Source organism: Epinephelus fuscoguttatus, linkage group LG14 (genome assembly GCF_011397635.1).
Source record: "Epinephelus fuscoguttatus linkage group LG14, E.fuscoguttatus.final_Chr_v1".
Lineage (NCBI taxonomy): Eukaryota > Metazoa > Chordata > Actinopteri > Perciformes > Serranidae > Epinephelus > Epinephelus fuscoguttatus.
This window is the reverse complement of record NC_064765.1, coordinates 20146819-20169619: the sequence shown is the minus strand read 5'-3', so window position 1 is coordinate 20169619 and position 22801 is coordinate 20146819. Positions and strand designations below refer to the sequence as shown.

Sequence of the window (22801 nt, the reverse complement as noted above, 5' to 3'; positions counted from 1 at the left end):
TCTTGAGTGAATCAAGAGCTTTGAGGGGGCGTCGAGGTGCTAAACTAGCTGTTAAACTAAATGTTAGTTTTACCAATTTGTACTTTTCTGCGTGGGAGGAAAAAGCAGCGTGATAGGAGGATCGTGACATGGAAAATTTTGACCTGCAGAGATAATGCCACTATTGTTCTTGTCATTCAAAGCACGTGCGTTTCCAATTATTGCACGTGTCATATTTGCAATTCAATACTGCAGCTTGTTGTTCAAGGTCCATGAAAAATTCTGCAGATCCACTTTGTGGAAATAAAAAATTGCTGCAGTGATCAAGTCACATCTGTTGGGCATTGTCAGACATGGGGATTGTTCTGATATCGACAACCACTCACACCCTACAAGACAAGTCAATCTAATGACATAGCAAAAATCTGACTTCTCCTTTTTGTCAATACCTCATTTTCCTGCAAGTGTCCTCTTTTGGGACAGGCAGAGTCTGGACAGCTAATTGCAGTTTCAAGGCCTTCTTTAATCAGGAGTTCCACATACTGCTTCAGGCACTGAAGGAAAAAAACACAGACAAATACAACATTGACAGAGTTCAGTATCCAGTCAGTCAGGTCAGATGGAAAAAAACAAAACAAAACACACACACTGCTTGGTAAACACACACTGGCCTGAGAGTCCCTCTTTATCACTATGTGTCTGTCGCCTCAGACAGAGCTAGATAGCTGGTGGAGAAAATGACGCATTTAGCACTTAAAGAGCCAGATAGTTCCCTCAGGAGGAGTTGGAGGAGACCAAAACAGAGCAAAAAGAGAAGTAAATGTTAGATGTACCCTGATTTGAATTTTAATAAATCACTGTTCATAGTTTTCCCTCGTTATGTTTGGTTTCTGTTTCATCCTTCCTGACTGCCAGAGGCAGTGCATAAGCACTAAATGTCTTGGTCTCGCACATAGGCAGGTTGAGTAGCATTTAGGGTTGTGCGGGTTTGAAAATTTTCCAACCGGTTTGATTTAAAGCCAAATATCTAACCGAACCAATATATCGAATTATATACCTAATTTTACCACTGGGGGTCGCATTTGAGCTATTTTTCCCAATAAAAGCCCATTATATGTGTAATGCGCAATCCACTAAGTGGCGGTAATGCTGTATTAACCGCCAATACACACAAGGTTACACAAGAAGAAGATGACACAGAAGGACACCAAGGAACCTTCCTCCGACTCCGCTCTCTCAGTGGAGACACGGCAGTTGAGAGGGCTGAGCGAGAGGACGTTCCTGTAGTAGTTCCAGCCCCCCAAATAGTACCAGGAACTTCTTCAGTGGAAACGGGTTACTAGGGCAACAAACTGAGTGACTGCTGATTCCCTCGCACTTTTCCCCAGCAGCAGACAGCGAAGCAGAGCTGCGGAGTCCCTCTGAAGCCTCTGAGACAAACTAAACAAAAGACTTGTAGGCTCCTAAACCTTATTAAGTTGTCATAATGCATGTTACAATGCAAGATAAGTTGAATATAGTCCCTTGACACGCCACCGATGTGAAAAGCCTTTTTTTTGTTCTCTCTCCTCCGGTTTATCTGGTTGACGTGAATTAAACCAGGTGGAGCTCTTAAACCAGACCGAACCAGTTAAACCGGAAATCGGCACAAGTCTAGTAGCATTACCAGCAAAGTCACCTGTGACCCCCTGATGACCCCAGCCAGGCTATATCTTCAGAGGATCTATTCCTGCAGTTTCTACCCTTTTCCCCCTGTTAAAAGGGTTTTTCTGGGGAGTTTTTCCTTATCCACTGCGAGGGTCCAAAGGACAGAGGGATATCGTATGCTGTAAATCCCTGTGAGGCAAATTGTGATTTGTGATATTGGGCTTATAAATAAAACTGATTGATTGATTGAATTGAATCTTCTGGCAAGGCCACAAGGATTCTGAGTGACTGAATGCTCTGGTGATCATCCAGGATTCATAGAACTGTAGTTACATACGTAACTCTAGTTTTATTTTTATTTATTTATTTCATTTTTTTTTTTCTGCTTTCTATACGTGCCCCTAAAACACCCACTATGGGATCTGTGACGTATGCATACAATTTAGGTTTAATGTTAACCCTTTGTGGTCAAGGCTATAAGTGACTGTGTTTGACTACTTTTGATTGTACCTTTAAATTTCATCTTAAAAACTGTTTACCTTGCCTTGTTTGGTGTCATTTTCTTTCAGCACAACCTCACCTGTGTGACTTTACAGTTACTTTTTCATTTAGACATACTGTATTAACACATTGGACCTAAAATCACACAAAAACACCACCAACAGGAAAGGGGGTGTCATGTTTTTTTTTTTTTTTTTTTTTTTGCTTGCAAGCACCAAATGTGACGACAATATTCAGGAAAAAGCTTCGTGTAAATTATTTATCATAAACCTGGTTTACTTGACCTATCAACACAATTTAAAACTGGTACATATTTTGAAGTTCGCACTTTCGACAAGTTGAAACAGAGACTCAGCGAGGCTGCGTCTTGCTGCTACGTCAACTTAAATCGGTCATGTGATTTGGATGCACTGGCGCAGAGTAAAATACAAAAAAAAAAAAAAAAAGCTTACATACATTTGCAAGGTGTCAGGAGACATGACCCCAAATGAATGCTTATGTTGCTGTCTGTCTGGTGGAATTTAAAATAAACAATTTGCCAACATGTTCAGCTTTATAAAGTGAAGTTGTTCTGCTGCCCTCCAGAAAATAATAAATGCTGCTTCTCAGAAAGCCTAAATTCTAAGCGTATAACTTCTACTATTAGCTTTTTTTGGGAAGCCAGTAAGACATTTCCAGTTGCAAATTTACATTTATAAAAACAACTTATTGTTACAAAGCTGAAAAATTGAGTGAGATTTAACATAATTTCCTTTTAAAAGACATACATGACCTCATCTTCTATTCAATGTCTTATTTCACTACACTGTGTACTTTATTTTCTATTAGAACAATGTAGAATATCAGTATCAAAATGGCTTAAGTGAGATATCAGGCAGTGCCTGTATTTACTTTGTGGTTGACCACAGCGGAATAAACTGTCCTAACTCAACTTTGGTAATGACTGCCGCCGCCCAGACTGCGTTCTAGGAAGTAGCTTCTATTTTTAGTGGTCATTCTTGGACATTGTTTCCTCCTCTCTGGACTAGATTGGCTAAGATATGACAGCCAGTGGGTGTTATTATTCCTCTGTCCCAGCCTTTTCACACAGGACCATGGTTTCACGGGTAGGGAAGTGTGGTAATAGATACCAAGGTCATTACTGATTTAATGCAGAGAAAATCCTGTGTGGCTTCTATTAAGTTTAAACATTTACTTAGGAAAAATGCTTGCACAGCGTTAAACAGTCACAGGCGACTTGTGCTCTTTGAAGTTAGTGAAGCCTAACATTTTTTGCTTTGAATATTGCTCCATAAAAAATATTTGACACTGTATAAATTTGATTTGTGAATCTGTTGACAGCTGCAGGAAGCCTCTGCGTCTTGCTCACCAGTGTACAGAAGACACATTGGCACTGTGTGATGGTGGTCATCTGCTCCAGGGGGAACTCTCCAAGGCACAGCTTACACGAGACCAGGGGGTCCACGGCCAGCTCCCAGGTGGGACGGTACCGTGCTGTGGTCATCTTCACCGCCACAGAGCTGAAACACAATGCAGAGAGAGGGATGTGAGACAGAGAGCTACATGTTAATGAAGCCAAATGCGTCCTGAAATAAAGCGAACAAAATGGAACGGGTAATACTCATAATCCTGCTGATGACAAAGAAAATCCTTAAAGTGCAAATACATGTGGCTCCGTTGTTTTTTTATGTCAGTCTGTCTACATAATAAATCCAGAGTCCAAGCTGGGCTATATTTGTTGTGACACAATCAGCATGACCGTATGCACGCAGACTGAAAATGCATTGTGAGTTGTGTCCAGTGAGGGTGCACACACACACATGCACTCGCACACACAGGCCTGCTGTATTGTCAGATGTTCATTTTTATTCCAGGCCTCATACTTTCTGGCAAATAAAAAAAGACATGTTCAAAGCACCTGAAACTCCTGTAGCTATCAGTTATCTCAGCTTCTTGTGAAACTTTCACTCGAGATGAAGTAACATTTTTTTCCCTCTTCACTGCACGTCATGGTGTCTGTTTGTGAGAGTCAGAAAGGGTTATTTTAGGCCGTCTCGTCTCACTCTCTCCTTTCCCTCTGCTGCCGAGAGCGAAGAACACCCACTCGGCTGTTTACAGGAAGTGGCACCGCGCACACGACGTCAACACCGTCAAGCTCTCCCCGTGCTGCTTAGCAACCAGCTGAAGGAGGATTTCGGAGGCGGAGGGGGCAACGGATAGGAGGGAGAGGAGGCATGGCAGAGAGAGATTGCAGTTTGCTTTCACTGGTCACAGTACAGTCTGCCTCCATGTGCAGCTGCCCATTCACAGACGTACAAGAGGAGGACAGCGAGTGGGAGAAGAGGGGCTGGAGAGTTCACATGATCGCTCCATGGACTCTTGTGCTGTGTACTTGTGTCACCCAGAGAGGGGAGAGGAGAGAAGAAGAGACAGTGTGTTCTGGTTTAGCAGAGACATGATATCTCTTCACACCAGCGTTTTTAACAACATTTAAGGAGGAGGAAAATGCACCCACCAGGGATCACCTCATTAAGGTGCCAGGTGAAGGCAATCCACAGATGATACGTGCAGGAGTGATACATTAATATGAGACAGAGACCAGGCTGTTGTGATAATGAGGCAACCTCTGGGGCTGAGAAATTCAATCAGCAACATAGTGCCAAAAACTGCAGTTCCTTGAATGGCCACTTGGGCCACATAGACCCCCCAATGTTTACAGCAGAAATAAACAGGTGTACAGCCTGGTACAAAAAACGGTTTTGGACCCTTTTCAATTAATAATAATGAAAAAATGTCTTTATAGGCACCTGTCATAGGACTCAAGGACACCTTAGACAAGGCGCAGTTAAAAACAAAAACAAAAAACAAAAAACAAGCAGCAATGTATCCATAGATCATACAATCAAACAATTCCAAAACATGCAATGAAAGTTAATGAAATGACTAACTAAACAAAATCGGAATTATTAATATTAAGTATAAAATCATCATCAGTGCAAGTCTCTATGTGTTACCATTAAATCAGACCAAATATGGCACCTTGAGAGAGTGAGTTCCAGAACGGCTGAAGGCTCTAGACCCCATGGCAGATGGTGATGTGAGCTGGATTGCTGAAAAGGATCTAAGAGTATGGGAGGGTGTGTAGATATGAAGGAGTTCAGACAGGTAGGAAAGGGCTCGATTATGAAGGGCCTTAAAGGTGAGAAGCAGAATCTTGAAATTGATGGGATATTTAACAGGAAGCTGGTGCAGTTGCTGGAAAACAGGAGTGATGATCTATGGAGTGGGTTCTGGTAATGATACCAGCGGCTGAATTCTGGACCAACTGGAGTTTATAAGGACACTTGAGAGGGAGACCAAAGAACTGCAATAATCAATACGAGATGTAACCAAAGAATGAACGAGGATAGCAGCGCTCTGAGGTGTAAGTGACCGTCGAAGACGATTAATATTTCGTAGATGAAAGTATACAGACTGAGCAACATTATTGATGTGGGCCTCAAATGGCACTGTACTGTCCAGGATGACCCCCAGACTGTTAGCCAATTATATTAAGACTTAAGGTTACGCATAATTAAGCATGTGGCTGCTTTGACAGGCTGTCTGCTAGGCATTACCAAAGTCTGAATCAGGTCCACTTTCTCATCCAAATATGGTCACTTCTGGCTCCAAAAATCCAATATGGCAACAGCCAAAATGCCAAACTTGAGGCTTCAAAAAGAGGATCCACAAACCAGTGGGTGACATCATGGTGGCTACTTTCCTCATTTCTATATCGTCTATGGGCAAATCAAGGGAGTCGTGTGATGGGCTGAAGCCTTTGGTGCAAATCTCAGGACCCATGGGTCATCGACCTGATGACGATAAGCCTTTGGGGGATATGGCCAATGTTACAGGAGATCTGATGTAGCAAGCAGACATCCAAGCCATGACGTCATCTTCCATGCTCTCTATAAACATAAACCTCATGGCAAGAGGATTCCTAGTTTGAACCTGGGGTGGGGGGTCCGAACTCAAGGGTGGGGGAGCCCTTCTGTGTAGAGTTTGAATGCAGTGTGGATTTTTTCCAGGTGCAGTCCAAAGACACACAGGTTAGGGTGACTCTAAATTGGTGTGAATGTGAGCATGAATGGTTGTCTGTCTCTATGTTTCAGCCCTGTGATAATCTGGCGACCTGGCCAGGGTCTACGCCGCCTCTTGCCCAGTGTCAGCTGGGATAGGCTCTCGCCCCTTGGCCACCCCTTACAGGATAAGTGGTTACGGAAAATGAATGAATCTATAAACAGGTGACTGCATATGAAGGAAGAATGTTCTGCCACTGTACACTGACTATTCACCTTCTACTCAGATGTTATTGGTCAATACCACTCGAAATACAAATGGGAACCAGAATCCTTCTGATAACAACATCTTGTCCTTTTGCCTACAGATTGCCTACAGTTTATAGAGAGTACCTTGGTCTATGAATAGGGTTTCAAGAAAAATATGTTCTTTTATTTCAAATGTTGTTGTTTCTTTGACCTCATATAACATTGAAAAACATTGGGTCTGCCATCAGTAAGGACATCTCACTGTTCTCACTGCTGCTCAAGGAGAGAGGAGAGAGGAAGATTCCCAGTGGAGACTTCAGTGAGGATACACGAGTGCATCCTATGTGGGAGTCTATTAATAGACAGACACTCATTGGAAATCTGTGAGTGATTGGATACTGCAGGCGAAGCGCATCACTCCACTCCACTGCAGGTTTGACAAACTACAAGCAGAGACAGAAGGAGAAGACATGTAGGTGTCGGAAGATTTTTTTGTCCTTATTCATCATTGAGACAGTTATCGGATACGTGCTAAGTGAAGGTTTCAGAAGCCAGATGGCATCTTCTTTTCCCTACTTTAACATGCATCTTGGCACAATCAAGGACACTAATAAATAGAGTCCACTGATTAATTCCCCCAACCATAGGCACACTGTTTTATTTAGAGTATCTTTAACTGACTTATGTCTGGTGTGTTTTTGGTGTGAATTAACAAATTTTAATTGTCAGCAAGTGTAGTTTCCAAGGGTTGGGGGTGGGGGAATCTTAGATATTCTTAGATGCATTGCGATTCTCTCTTTAAAGATTTTGATGAAGAAAAGTCAATCATCATGAATTTAAAACCCAATTCCCTACCCAATTTGGCGTCCCCTGGCTTAAAAGCTGCTGTAAGTAAGTATCGGAGCTTGAACTATAAAGTTGAAGTGAAGAGACCCGGACAAGAGTCGCACTGTATGCAGTAAAGCTGAACCCGACTCAGAATGAAGTCGGTCGAATCAGATTTGGCTGTTCAATACAAATATCCAACAGTTCGTTCCTTTATTTCCCTGTAAGCTGACTGTGCTAATGACGGATTATTTGCCGACACTAAGTATCAAACAAAAACCAGAGACTGTATCTGAAGTTGCTCTTAGCTGTAAATTCACTGCTTCTAAGCAGATGTTATGACCCAGGTCATTATTTTTGTACATTAAAGTGTTTGTATTGGTCTGCAGTGATCTGTCATATGTTCTCTCTCCTCCCCTCAGAGTGTGTCCATGTGGTTGAGCGTGACTGGATGCTGCAAGGCAGGTGGTGTTTGCTGATTGGACCATTTGCAGAGATTGCTGTCACCGGATTGGTCCAGTGCATGTCAGAAGATTCTTAAACGCCAGCTGATAGGTGCTGTTCCCTCCTTTTTGCTCTACCACTTCCACCAAAGCCAGCACTTAGACTGTGAATGTAGATTTTGTTTGAGTACCTGAAGGCAAAAACTTTCGTCGTTAACTAGTGTGTGTTCTTGATAACTTTGTTATAAAGGAAAGTATTTTGATTGAGTTATTAGTGGGTTTTCTTGTATTCCTTTGTTTGAGCACTGTAAATAAAGCAGTTTTAGTAACAGTGAGAAGCCTTTTTTTGTTTGGCATTGCCATGTTCTCTCTTGTTTTGGATGGTAGAAGTTTAGGTTAGAAATGTATCATTTGTTTCACATTTGTTTTTGCTAGGTAGGTTTAGTCTAGGTTCCCCTAGACCGTGGACATAATACAGAAGCCAGAGAACGTCATTTCAGAGCCAAATGCTGCATTCACTATGAGCAACAATGCGTGACCAGCTACATTAATGCCGAATCACTGTTGAAGTACTGCTCAAGCACTCGTTAACATAGTTGTGTCATCATGGACTTGTGTGCGTTTGCTACTTACTACTGAGCACTTTGACCGAACATCATCATTGGTATGTATTTGGTCATAAAATCAATGTCCGAGCCCCTTTTAACATGACATTTCCGTGTGCACTGCGATACACAAAAAGCTATTATTGTGTCAGCTAACAAGCGAAATAACACAGCACCAAAGCTAAAAACAAAAACATGAATGCTTAACGCATCACTGCGTCATTGGAGCACTGAAAAAGTTGAGGCCAGCTCAGCTTTTGTTTGTAGCCCGTCACGCCCGACAGCAGCGACAAGTCTCAGGCATCAGTTTGTACCTTCATGTCACTGCCTTCCATTGAAAATGAACTGTAGCCTGTTGCTGTGTCCCTTGTGGTGTGAATGCAGCATTACTAAGCAAAGCCCTTCCTCTTCTGGGCAGCTTCCTTCACGTTCACAGCAGCCTGTACCAAAAAGTGGCATGGAAGTGAGGTGCACTCACTCTGTGGCAAAATCTGGGGACTAAAACTGCCCCAGAAGTCCACTGCACACCAACTGACAAAAACATACAAAAGATAATGCTTGACTTCAAGCAATGTCAGTCAACTGAGGGGTCTGCAACTGATGATTTGATCTCCCACTTTCAGGGGACACCCCTGGTATGCCAGTAAATTCACCTATTAACTTTAATTATGGATCATCTCGTGGAGAAAAAAAATCAATCCTGTATAGAAATAAAATATTTTGATAAATAAAGATGCATCAATAACTATTTCATAATCACACAGTAGCCATCTGATTTGAGTCATGAGAGATTCCTACCCCTATTAGTTTCCCATTTAGTCACAGTGAAGTATCAGTATTATATAATCACATTGGGCAGAAACACCATCATTTAATTTCTTTTCCCCTAAAATGATGAGTGACCTATTTAAACACATAATGAGACCAGTCTCATCATACTCATTTAGCAATTAATTTACAAGGGAAAAAAAACTGTAAGTAAGCATGAATAACTCCAGATGCAAATTTGAAAAGGCTAATTAACAAGAAGGAAACAACTCGTCAAAAAAGTGCAGATTTAAGTGACAATATGCAAAATATTTCATTAGACTGTGTAAACAAACTCTCGTAGACAACAAGACAACAAGTGCAGAGCAGGTGATCCAAGCGTGCACCTGTTCTCACCAGGGCGCCGTTTGACTAAGAAAGATGTCTCATTTAATGAAATCTGATTCCCACGATGTTTCCTCCTTCGCATCTCTTCATCATGTCCTAAGTAGGAGGGCCGAGGAGGAAATTGCAAATTGAGAAAGAAAAAAAAAAAGAGATGCATCTCATGTTTGACTCACTCAAATCAGCTGGCGTTCATCCATCTATCCACCATCCATCACGCTGACCAGAAAGCACTGAGTGGTGAGGAGGCTCTATTATGGAGGTGCTGAGCTCATATACAAAAGCTTAAATGGCAATTTGTTATCAGGATGGAGCCAAAGACTTACAAACATGACCCTCTGGGGAGTGTGTGGGAAGGCGTGTGCTTTGGTGGTCCAAAATAATACACGGAAGACAACTTAACCGCTGAAGTAATTAAATCACACAATTGGAAATGAGCCGTATGTACGTAACGTAGTTGAGTGGAAATGAGCGGTATGTGTCAGCTTTAAAGCAGGTCTAACAGGCAAAGAAACATGACGCTCTAAGGTGGGGTAAAGTGTCAAATGATTTAATCTAGAAAAAGAAGTGATCTCAACACGGACAAACTTCACAGGCAAAGAGGAAGACGTTGCATGTGGAAGTTCACTTATTAGCACTGACAAACACTTCAGAGGACACATTCCTAACACTGAAACCTAATGCCAGGGGAACCTTATCAACACCTCTGTGGTAGAGTCTCAAACTGTGCACCTGATGACTTGAATGACATCACTTCCACGAGGACTGAAATGAGTCTGTTTCTTATCAGTCTCAATGTCTAAGCTGCTGAACTCCATTAGCCCTGTGGCAAAAAAAAAAATACCGGTAAAAAGTAATTTGCACTGCACAGAGCAGGACTTTCTAATACAGTGTATGCTTTTTACATTCAAATCTGTTTCTCTCCTCCCAGACTTTATATTGGCTGTGCTAATACTGACAGACTGGGTCGATGGGGACAAATGAAATAGTTTTATAAGGGTGGCCCGCGGAAAGGAGGGGAGAGAGGGGGAGAGAGAGCAAAAGGGAAAATGAGTTTTCATGAGAAAAGGTGGTGCAGTGCCATCCCTCTGCTGCATTATTAACTAGATGGTCCATTATCACAGAGAAACACACACACAAACACACACGTATACATTATATTCCCAGCAATGGGACTGTGCATGCGGGCCTCTCATGCTCTATGTGTGCTCATTTCAAATATAGTCCTCCAGAATACTATACGTCCGTAAAGGTCAGGTCACGGAGCTAAAGATCAATAAAGCGGGAGTCACAAGTGAGTCAGAAGTCAAGCATCCATCCTGAGCAGTGGTCACCACGTGTCAGTCATCAGTCTGAAGGGACTCCACTCATCAGCTTCACTGGCTGCAGCAGCACTTATGTGATAATGACTCTATAACCAAGAGACAAACACACACATACACACACACAGACGTGCATTAACAATCCATTGCATAACGGGGATAGAAATGGTCATGAAGGAGCAACTGAGGAGTAACTGTCCAGGGAGCTTGAAGTGAAAGGGATTTCTTGCTGCAGTATACATGATATCATCCATTAAAGGAATAATACACCCATGAAATGATCATTTGTTTATCAATTATTCAGTGTTGGGTTGAGTTTGTGAAGACGACTTCGCTTTTCTCATATGTCTCAATGGTGAACGAAGAATCCAAAAACTGAAAACATTCTTGATGAACTGGATTAACAGGGGGCAGCGTTTAACATCAGGAAAACTATATCACAACATCTGCTTACAAACTCTGACACAACCCCTACAGTATAATCCAAGTCTCATTTATTCAGTCGAATGCTCAGTACTTCCCAAACATGTGAAGTCTCACTAAAACCTTTCTATTTAAAACACATCTGCATAAGAGTAGAGCTGAGTTCAACCACACGCTCTTGCCCGGGCCTGCTATCATTCGTGCATCAGACTGTTTATGCGGAGGTGTTTTAATTTTTAATGTTTTAGTGGAAATGCATGTGTTTGGGAGGTACTGAGCATACCACAGGATAAATTAAACTAAAATTATAATGTCTGTGTTGCTTGAGAGTTTGTAAATGGATGTTTTGATACAGTTTTGCTAAAGTTAAACGTAGTCGCCTTTACTCCCTTTTATTCAGATTTTTCTCCATTTTTGAATTTTTCATTCACCTTAGAGGCATGCAAGAAAAACAAAGACTTCTTCGGGAATTCAGTGTAACGCGCAGTTAGTAACCATTATAGAAATGATCATTTTGTGAGTGAAGGATTCCTTTTGTATCTGTTCAACCAACTACATTATCTGTATCTGTACTCAAAATGGGCACGGTTTAATCAGGAACTGGGTGGGACTTAACCAGAAGTTGTTATTTTAAGCCTGAAATTGATATGGGTTGATCGGAAGTTGCTGTATTTATTATTTATTAGAAAACTGTTTACAGAACAGCCTCAGAATTGAGTGTCAGATCATTTTTGATCACAAGAGTGAGAGACTGAACATGTCTACCCAAATGAGGATTTTCCTTCATCACAAGTACAGCAACACACATTAACAAAATTTACTCGGGTGATACTTGTACTCATAAAAAATTTAGCATAGCATTAGTTCAGGCAGGGCACGATGTCAAGCTCAGCACAAATCCCAGCTACACCAGCTGATCTCAAACAGCCAATCAACTGATGGAGCAGCTGGTTGATGACTTGGAGTCAGCTGATAAATCACGATTCCTTTCTATGCAACCAATTAGTGAATCTCATTCAGGGTGCCCTATTTAAACTGCTCTGGCCTGCCTACTGTTGCTGCTTCCTCTGCAAGCCACTTTTCAACCGGCCTCCACCCCAGCTCCTCCTTTTCATGCTGTGTCTGACTTATCAATGTCATTTCTGTTTGTCATTTATGTTGGCTTTGTTCTGTTTCCAAGGGGTCTTTGAGGCTGCTCTTCCTGCCTTAGGCTTTCCATTTAGGCGCATGGAAGGGCAGGGCGGTTTGCTCTCTTTGCCTGAGGCTTTCCATGTAGGCACATGGAAGGGCAGGGAGGTTTGCTCTCTCTGCCTCAGACTTTCCTTGTTTGCATGTGGAAGGACGGAGAGGTGTGCTCTCTTCACCCTAGGCTTTCCACTTAGGCGTGTGGAAGAGGCTTTCTGCATAGGCATAGGAAAGGCAGAGAGGCCCCAGAACAGAGCCATACCACCAAATATAATACTAGAAATGGAAATAAAGTTTTCTTTGACTTAAGTGTTCCTGACTGAAGTAAATGATCTGTACTGGGTACTTGTTTCATCCAAGTATTCGCCTGATCAATATATATTATACCAAACCACTCGAATGGATGCACACAGGAACAATGGCAACATACAGAAAACTTAGTTTTAGCCCTAAAGTTGAGACTAATTCTAATCTTAAAAGCAAACTGGTCCATATCCCTAAATTTCCTCACTCCAGTGATGTGAACCCTCAACTGCTCCATACAAGGGCCATAATACAAAACCAGACAAAAACTTAAACACATACAGTGTATAAGCATTTCTCATTTAATTAGACTGTGAAAAAGACTGTTTACTGTGGCTTTGGTATAATTTCATTTTGATTGAATGTAAAGATAACATGCTGCTTCCAAGAGATATCTCAAACTGCACTAAGCAGTTCTAAAGCACTACTTGTCAACACAGGCCTTTGATGGGTAAAGTGCAGATATTGCCTAATACTGTGAATTCATTTTAAGATAATGTTTACATAAGCCAGCACCAGTCAAGTACTGATTTATTATCTAAGAAAATAAAATATCCAATAAGTAATTATGATCTTCTTGGCACTGAATGATTTGGCAATTCTTTGATATGTTGATGATATCAGCTTTTTTTTATATATAATTGTAATTGTCAATGTGAATATAAAGGTTCTGATTAATAACGTGGGAAATGCTCATTACAGTCTATCAAACAATAAATCAAAAAATAAATAAATCAATAAATCAAGATTTATTTTGTAATATAAATGGAGACTGATACTGCTCGACTGATAATGAATACAATACCCTTGGTGTTTTTTTGTTGTTACACTGTCAGTGTCCACACAAGAGAAAAAACCCTGCTCTGCTTTCAAATAAATGCTGCTTCCTACTGTAGAAAGCAAACAATAAAATGCATATTCTCACCTGAATAGACTCAGAATATATAACACCAAGCCTCACACTGCATAGTGATGCAGGCTTTCCATTCACGAGGAACTAAACTCAACTAAGTGCTCTCAATGCACCATTGTGTGCAACCTACCTCGCCATTCGCTCCCACAAAAGAGAGAACACTGTCAAGATGAGAGAAAGAGAAAAGTAAGGGTGACACAATCTTTCAGCTCTCCATTTTCACCTGGCTTGACAGCTTTTACTGTGTGTAATTACAAAATGTCACATCAAGGCATTTGCGCAAGACTCTATTTATATCCCGCACCTATGGCTGATGTGAAAGAAAGCTGCTAACAACTGTTAGCTGATCGGAGAGCGGGAGCAGCCCACACGTTTTTCTCACTCATTCTCCTGCACACACATAATAGACAGATGAACATTCTTCCAACACATGCACAAAGCTGTCCTTCGGCTGATTTACAAGAATGAGGAGTGAACCAATTAGAAAAGTCATTTGAGAGTGTAATGAAGGATGGAAACTGAAAGCCAGCTGGAGACCGTGGCAGGGCTGGAATAAAGGACTTGGATCATGCAGATAATATTCTACCTTAAGTCTGGGGACAAGCCAATACAGTAGATGTTCAATTGTGTCATCATTTGCTGCAGCAGAATTAATGTAGTGAGAAGCATGATATGATACCAGCCGACTCGAACAAACTTTGTTCCGACTGGCTTTATCAGCGAAACCTAATCTAACCTCAAGTTTGTTACCATTTCTGTCTGGCATACTGCTGCTCTAATCATTTGCTAAGGTCTCAGTGGACTTGCAGCTGTAAACAAATACGTATATTCATTAAGCATGTGATCTCATCTGCCTAAAAATCCACATACGTTGAATCACGTGAAATCATGGCACAGCAATTTGATCCACGGGAGCTCAGGGTCTGTAATAAGCACTTAGTGATCCTGCCGTCTGCTCTTCCCTCCCCTGTTCCTTCCTGCCATCAACAGCCCGGCCCTGCTCTTCATGGCCAATTAGTGGGGCCTTTAAGTTTAATTTATGTCATATCCTGTCTGTGTTCACTGCTGCAGAGAGAAGGAGAGAGACCGAGTAAAGAGGAAGAGAGAAAGAGGGGACAGTGGCAATGTGCCAATTTCGTCCATTTTCCAGACTCCCTCTGATCACCTTTACTGCCTGCCATTACTTCTTTGTCACCTTGTGAAAGCTCCCACTGGGCAAGATAACAAACAGGCAGAACAGATCACAAAGAAAACACACACACACACACACACACACACACACACACACACACACACACACACACAGAGTCAAGCTCACGTGCAGACAAATACGGTTCTTCTACTGTAGATGGACAGAAGCATACTGTGGACTGAAGCAAATAATCCCATAGGAGGTGTCAACACCAGGGGGAGCATATAGTCACCATTAAGGAGCTTCCACACTGCTGTGCAGAAACTCACAATCTCCAGTCGTTTTAATAAGGGAAGGCTATGGGAAGGAATCGGTTTCCAACACAGCGGTAAGGGTACGAAGCTGTTGCTCACGTGCCGCGCGCAGATTTTGCCGTGCTGAATTGACAAAGTTGAGCTTCTAGTGGTTGTCACTTGCGCGGACGATCAATTAGCGAGCATCACGGGAGCAGACAGAAGACAATACAGAGAAGCTAATAACGTTGGTAACTAAAGATCCCACTTATACCGCTAGCAACTTACTGTATGAGGACAATGAGCAGAATAACTGGGCCTGAGATAATATTTCCATCAAACTTCAGAAGACTGGTAAATTGTCCAAACATAGAAATCCCCCTTCATTCTACAAACGCCTACATACAAGTAGAAAAATATGATGTGCTACCTTGATAATAAGGTAGAAAGTCCAACTTTTGTTATGTTTAAGATTTGTTACATTTTGAAGCAACACATCAGGGTTTATTATTTCCATTTCTGACTAATCTGGCCACTATTTTCACAATTGATTGTTCTGTCAACAAAATGCCCCTGTGTGATTTCCACAGCCCAAGGTGAAATGTTCAAATGGTTTGTTTAATCTGACACACAGTCCAAACATCCAAAGCTATTCAGTTGATCATGTTTGACAAAGAAACGCATTAAAGTCTCACGTAAATCGAGCATTGTATTTAAAGCTGTCCCTACTATTCCTATTATTTTGTCAGCTCATATTGTGTCGTAGAGCCGGTGTGTACATTTTAATTAAGGTGTCTCTGTTGCATTATACTCTACTAACAGTTGTGTTCACTCCCTGCTGAAAACATGAAAGCGTGGTTGTTAAATATACAATGTGACCAACACGGGGTACAAATCACACCTACGGCAGACTCCAAGTTCTGTACAACATTTACTATCATTAAATCCTCCGCATCTTACAGTGAGCACTGCAGGGAACCTCGAGTGGACCCTGCAGTGCTCAGTCTTGCAAGACGACAAATAATAAGCAACGGTTTACCTTTAGATCGCCACCTAGAGAATAACTGACGGCAACCAGCTTGGAGTCCCAACAGGGGGTATTTACAACCTTTACCTTAGCCAGAGACAGAAACATGTCTTCTCTCTCACATATAGAGTCAAAACACGTTCCATGTTAAAGCAAAAAGGTATACAGCACATCGCCCATGTACAACAGTAATTTCAGGCACAGATTCTAGCCTTGCCTGGATAGTAATCGACACCTCTTGCATTATTCATACAGCAATAAATGATTCTTCTCAAACAGTCGTGCAAGTGCAAAACCAAGAAGTACATTTAAGGCGACACCCGAGTCACAATAAATAAAATTAATTACCTGTCAGTACATTTACAACTCCCAATATATCTACATAGTCTATCTCCGTCCGAATTATAACACTGGTGCTACATTAAAATAAAATCTATGTGTGACAAGTCATTACAACACAGCAACGACACATCAATGCTAAGGTCTCCTGATGGAAAAACATTGATAAAATCCTGCCAGTGTCTATTTCAGGCACATTTATTGTAGGCAGTATGTAGGTCATGACTGTATGTGGGCCATAGGTTGATGTAGATCATACAACATGTACAACACGATACAAGGCCATGACCCACGTACTCCGTCCACTTACCCACATCCATAACCCAAAGCACACACATGGGGACTTTATTTTTGGACGGCTGAATCGCTGAATGTGAAAGGTGACATGCCTTCATGGAGGGACAGCGGTTGGGGACAGTCTCCGTCTGTCCTTGACGTGGAGGGGGAGCGCTAAGAGGGTAGCTAAGAGTGGTGATAGGCCTAGTTTTTCCATGCCCTGAGGAGTTACACAATCACCCAGATGTATTTTGGCATAGTGAGTAGTGTGGCGACTGTGTGTGTGTGTGTGTGTGTGTGTGTGTGTGTGGTGGTGGTGTCAAGCAAGTCAAAGTCCGTTTTGCAGTGTGGGCCAGACAGACACTGACAGTGGTCATGGCTGGGTATGCGGGGCAAAAAACCCGTAGTCTCATGTCTGCTTGGTCTCTTGCCATTTTTCTGCTGCAATGCAAGCTAAAGATCATCTCTAAGCAGAGTGCACAGTCAGTGCGAGAGCTGTGATTGGTCTGCTTGAACTGATTTGTATTTACTTTTAGTTGATAGTTGACATTTTTTCTCAGAAATGCTAAATGTGTTCCTCTGATCTAGCAAACCTGGTCTCATCCTTTTCACAACCGCCGCCACAGCTCTGGATCAATAAGTCTGCATAACCATTACAACACTACAGAGAGGTATTGTCTGGCCTCAAGGACCAATTGATACTCCTTATTAGTGCTCCCGTATGGAGGGCGACAGAATGACCAAAAATGGCAAATTTGCATTCAGTTCTTAGGTTATAATTGCTTAATGGTCAATTTGTTTGCAACTATGTCAATGGAAACTATAAAGTTGAAGATTCCAGTCATAAGTCGGAGACCCCTCAGTCAGTGGAGATTCTTCACATCCAACAGTCAGGGTTTTTGTTTGTAATTTGGTTAGTCGGTGTGTAGCACTTCTGGGGACATTTCGTCTCCCAGACATTGCTGCAAAGTGAGCGTTCCTCGCTTTTATTCTGCTCTCCGGTACAGGCAGCTGCAGACCCAGACCCAGGGTGAGTCTGAGTGAGACGGAGGCAGCTGCTCGGAGGAACTAAGGCCTAAGTTTTCCCGGAGCCTGATGGGGTTAGCCCCATCAGGCTCCGAGAAAACTCCATCTCTTGTCCTATGCGTAGAAGTTGCAAATTTTCAGCTCACAGCAACTTAGTACAATAATCTCTACATCTAGTGTAAAAAAAAAAAAAACATCTTGCACGTTTCTGATCCTTTGTTAGCATAGTACGCATCAATGTTGGGCTCATTACTCTAAAAATGTAATTCATTACTCATTAGGGCTGCAACGATTAGTCGACTAATCGACTATTAAAATAATCAGTGACTATTTTAGTAGTCGACTAATTGGTTTGAGTCATTTTTCATAGGAAAGTACTATAAAAGTACCCCAAAATACTCTTATTGCAGCTTTGTACGTTTAAATATTCTCCCATGACGGTGAACTAAAACCCTTTAGTGTGAGGACGAAACAAGACATTAGATGACCTAATTTTGGAGTTTGGGAGAGATAGACTGACATTTTTCAACTTACAAGTTCCTACAACTTGTTTCAACGGTTCCAATTTAATCAGAAGACAAATTAAACAGGATGACTAGCCAATGTGAAAATCAAAAGAAAGCACAGAATAATGTACTGAAGGAGACTGTTGTGCCAACACGTTTTTTTGTGGTTTGAGAGCAAAGATCCGGCCACCACTGTGCAAAACTCCGCAATACAGTTAAGTCCGAATAACCCCCGGAGTCCGGACAAGGTGGAATCTGAACATTTCATTCACAACAAATCCAGCCACAAACTTCATTACTTCTCTGTAGCTGCAGCTGTCCATGACTAAAATCCAGTTGTGGTTGTTTTGCTAGTGTCGAGCTACAGCCGACCCCCGCAGCCTAGGAGGGCTCACTCTTGGTGGGGTGTACTACCTGGAGCTTCGCCTTGTTGTGCTGTCAGTCATAGTAACCAAGGTGTTTCAGACTAGAGGTTTCGCAGTGGAAAGAGTTTTAGTTCTACTACCTGCAGCAGCAGCAGTGTTCTTGTCATCTTTCCTCCCGACAAAATAAAAGTAAGGGGAACTTTTCTAGCTGTTAAAGTGAGTGTTTCCATCTTCTTCCAAACTTTTATTGGTAATTAGTTACACTACTTGTTAGTAAGGAATGCCCAACAGTGTTTAGCAAGCATTAGTTCAGAGGGCTAGCGTGGCTTGTTAACTAGGGATGAGCAAGTACACCATTATCTGTATCCGTATTTGGAAGGGGTGGGTTTAAAGTGTGTGGGACTTAAAACAGGAGCGGGTGGAACCTAACCAGAAGTTGAAAATTGATATAGGTTGATCAGAACTATATTTCATATTCATTAGAAAACTATTAACAAAACAGCCTCAAACACAGCTACCCAAATGAGAATTTCCTTTATTATACGTACGTACTCCTAAAAAGTTCATTGCCTGTAGCTCATACTTGTTTCATATGTCACTGTCACAACCTGTTGAAAAAGAATAAAAAAGGAACTAATAGTTGAATATTCACATCGACCAGCCAAATCTAATTTGACTTACATAATCCTGAGTGGGGTGTAGCCCTACTAAGCACACAAAGCTACACCACATTTACCAGAAAACACTGTCTGTCAGCAGAGATAACAGTCTCACGGCGTTAAGGCCACCCAGGCGTAGAAACCATACAGCTGCCCTGAGACAAAAGTCAGAGGCAAAGCGGAACATAAACAGACAAGTGAGTTGGGACAAAAAAGAAAAGAGGAAGGAAGATGGGGAAGGAAACGTCGGTGATCATGCAAAAGAGAGTGAAATGGGGCAAAAGGGAAAAAACAGAGAGTAAGAAAACGGGAGGAAACGTAAGAAATGATAGAAATTGTCATAAAAATTTTCCACAGCCCCGTAAGCCTCCTAAGTGGACTCCTAACTAGCCGAGGCTTTGGCAGTATTTAATGACTGGCTGTAAATATTCATGAGATTCAGTAGCATTTGAAATGTTCTGTGTTTCTCCCTTTAACTTTTAAAGAGTCTCCATTGAAGAAAATTTCACTGCTTGCCTGAGTGGACCTCTGGTCGGGCGATGCTCATTGACTTTTAAGTTCCTAACGCTCTTCTCCCAGTTTAGATTAGGAGAAAATATTTTTCACTTGAGTTCATTTCAACACGGCAGATGACTTCACAGTACCTGGAGGAGACAGAATACCACACCCTGCTGTTTTGATTTCACAAGAAAGAAAGCAGACTTGATGACATATTGGTGAGCAACACGCACAGAGAAAAACCTTCAGACAACTGGCTGAGGCGAGAGGCGATTCTTGCCCACAAAGTCTCATTGTTCAGGGCGTCAAAGCCAGACTGTACTGAACAAGGGTGACAACATACAGGAGAATAACAAAGAACATAAAAAACAAGATAAGACAGCTAGAAGAGCGTCCTTACTTCAGACAGTCATATATCGCCGACTCCATGTGTGCTTAAAACAAGGCTCTGAGCAACCACAATAGGCTTGCTCTCCCCTCCAAAAAGCCATCTAGGCTCACATTAGCGTCTCGGATGCTGAGTGAAGACGACAGGCGTGCCACATTGAGCCTATTTCTATTGACAGATGCAGAGAGCCCGAGCAAAGGGTCGACTTTGCTGGCAATCTGTTGTCAGTCAGTGCTCTGCAGCTTCAGTCATTGTGTTTAAATGCACACTGGGACCAGATTACATTGGATAATCTGATTAAGATCTCAGGCCATTAACATGGATGATCTGACCATCTTGAAATGTTACCTATAGAGGCAAAATCTTTCACACACCCAATCCAGACATTTCTCTAATGTCATGAAGCCACTCAGCTGTCTACAAACGTTTGGACTCAACTGATCTCTTACTTGTTATCAAGGGTTATTTTCAGTTTTTCATTTAAAGACATTTATATCCATCTATCCATCCAGAATTCCCTCTGTACTCCCATCCAAAACAGAATCCAACAAAAATAAAACTGGCAAAACTTCCTGTTTTGAAACTCCCTGAATTTTGTTAGTTAATGCTGTTGGCCTAATTTGGATTATTTCATAGTGATTTTTCTGCCAGGTTGTTTTTTCTTTTACCAGTTTCATCTTTGAAGTAAACCTCATTAGAATTCCTTGTGAATTTTCATCCAAAATAACATGCTAAAAAAACCCAAACCCACTTGGTTGTTTATTAATGGGGGGGCTGAACAGATGTACGAAATTGACTGTTCTTTTCTCCAAAGAAATTGCACTTTTCATCAACACAGCAAACAAACACAAGGTCACACCCACCGAGGGCAGTGGCTGAAAACCAACAAATAAGGGCTGTATTCACAGGCTGTCTGAGAGTGACGTAACCGGTGGACACTTCAGTAAACTGTTGGCAGACTTTCTGAAAGAAAATAAAGAGGCTCAGTGGCTACTAGCCAAAAAACGTGTGGCAGCCCATAGAAAACCTCTTGTTAAAGCCATAAAAATAAAGTATAAATAGAATATTTGCTGTATTTGAACTAATGTAATATGGATTTCCATCACCACTTGCAATACTGCTATTTGCGCAACACTGCAGTTCATGACTGATGTATCAGAATTCAGTCATGCTTACTAAATTCCCTCCCTAATTTGACTGAGATAACCTGATAAAAATGTAACACAAAGAGCTCTTCCAGGTTACAACAACATGGTCTGTCTTACAGTGTCTTACAACAGTAACACTTTTTATCCATTGTCAACTGTTTATGACAATGGAAGCAAAAGTTATACCAAACTGGCTGCGCAGACAATAGTTCTTAGTGGGATTATTCCTCTGATAAACTGTTGTTAATAATAATTAAATAAAAAAACTGTCAGCATTATCTTTTAATCATCAGACAGTTGGTCTGACTGTGACTGATTTGAAAAGCACACAAACACAGCAGGACTGAGCAATTAGGCACTCAAAATGCCACATCGTGCTAATAAATCGAGCAACTTACTTGCCTGATCAGGCAGGTGGCAAAAAGAATTAAATAATTTTTTTTCTGGAACTGATGAGGGAAGGAGCTAAGGATTGCCATCTTGCTTCCTTCTCATCTGTTTAGAGCTGCAAGGGCGCAGTACCAATCGGACACTCACAAGAAAATGGCGGCATGTAAAAATTAAGTTTATGAAATTAAGTAGGGCTGGGTGTCACCACTGATTTCCTGAATCGTCTCAATTTTGATTTGATTTCCGTTTCGATTCGATTGGGGATATTTCAGTTACAATCCTAATTTTTGCTAGTATGTGAAAAAGATTCTTAGAGAACTAATACCATAAATTTTACAGGGAAACCTTTACACACCCGTGGGAAAAGCACATATTAAAAGATCGATTTCGGATTTTATGAATCTATATCAGGTCATTCAAATGACGATCGATTTAAATCAGATTAATTGATTATAATATCCCAGCCCTAGACTTAAGTGCGAGTGTGCATTTCAAGTCTTGTGGAAACAGGTACATTTAGTTAGAGGTGGGAAGATCTGAGAGGATCCATGATATGATATTATCACGATACTTTAGCCATGATACAATATTATTTTGATTGTAAATATGTTGCAAAATGCTGAGTATTGCGATAAAACATATTGCGATATTACCTTTTTTCAATTGTAGATTATGTTCCCACAGGAAAAGTTGGTCAACATCTGTTTAATCTAATTTCTTTTTTCTTTCTTTTTGTTTTGCAGCAAAATGCATCAGGTGGACTCATTATATATATGATTACATTATTCTAGTAGGCTATAAAAGTTTAATTTTTATTTGTCATATTAATAATTCATGCAATTAAAAAAATCGATACTTGGAACTGTCTGATGTTACAATATTTATTTAGCACATCCCAAACATACTGTGTGTGACGTTTCGAGCCAAATGCTCTTCTCCAGACATGAGACACACATCTAGGACGCCATTATGTCTCATGTCTGAAGAAGAGCATTTGGCTCGAAACGTCACACACAGTATTTTTGGGATGTGCTAAATAAATGCACGTGAACTGGGAGTATTAAGTGTGCGGACTTCTTGTCTTGACTTTATGTATGTTTTTTGGTCCAGCACCTATTTAATTGGATGTGTGTGGCTGCTCTGTTT

At 41.4% G+C, this 22801-nt stretch overlaps 1 protein-coding gene across 1 annotated transcript in view; it reads right to left on the bottom strand.

Annotated features, from left to right (window-relative positions):
• Window positions 1-22801, bottom strand: part of rnf144aa (ring finger protein 144aa) — a 46979-nt gene that overhangs the window by 13250 nt on the left and 10928 nt on the right. Inside the window, exons 2-3 of the mRNA XM_049596563.1 lie at window positions 3497-3647; window positions 429-533 (exon numbers count right to left, since the gene is read on the bottom strand). Coding sequence (XP_049452520.1) covers window positions 429-533; window positions 3497-3631 — 240 coding nt within the window. The 5' untranslated portion in view covers window positions 3632-3647. The remainder of the gene's footprint in view (window positions 1-428; window positions 534-3496; window positions 3648-22801) is intronic.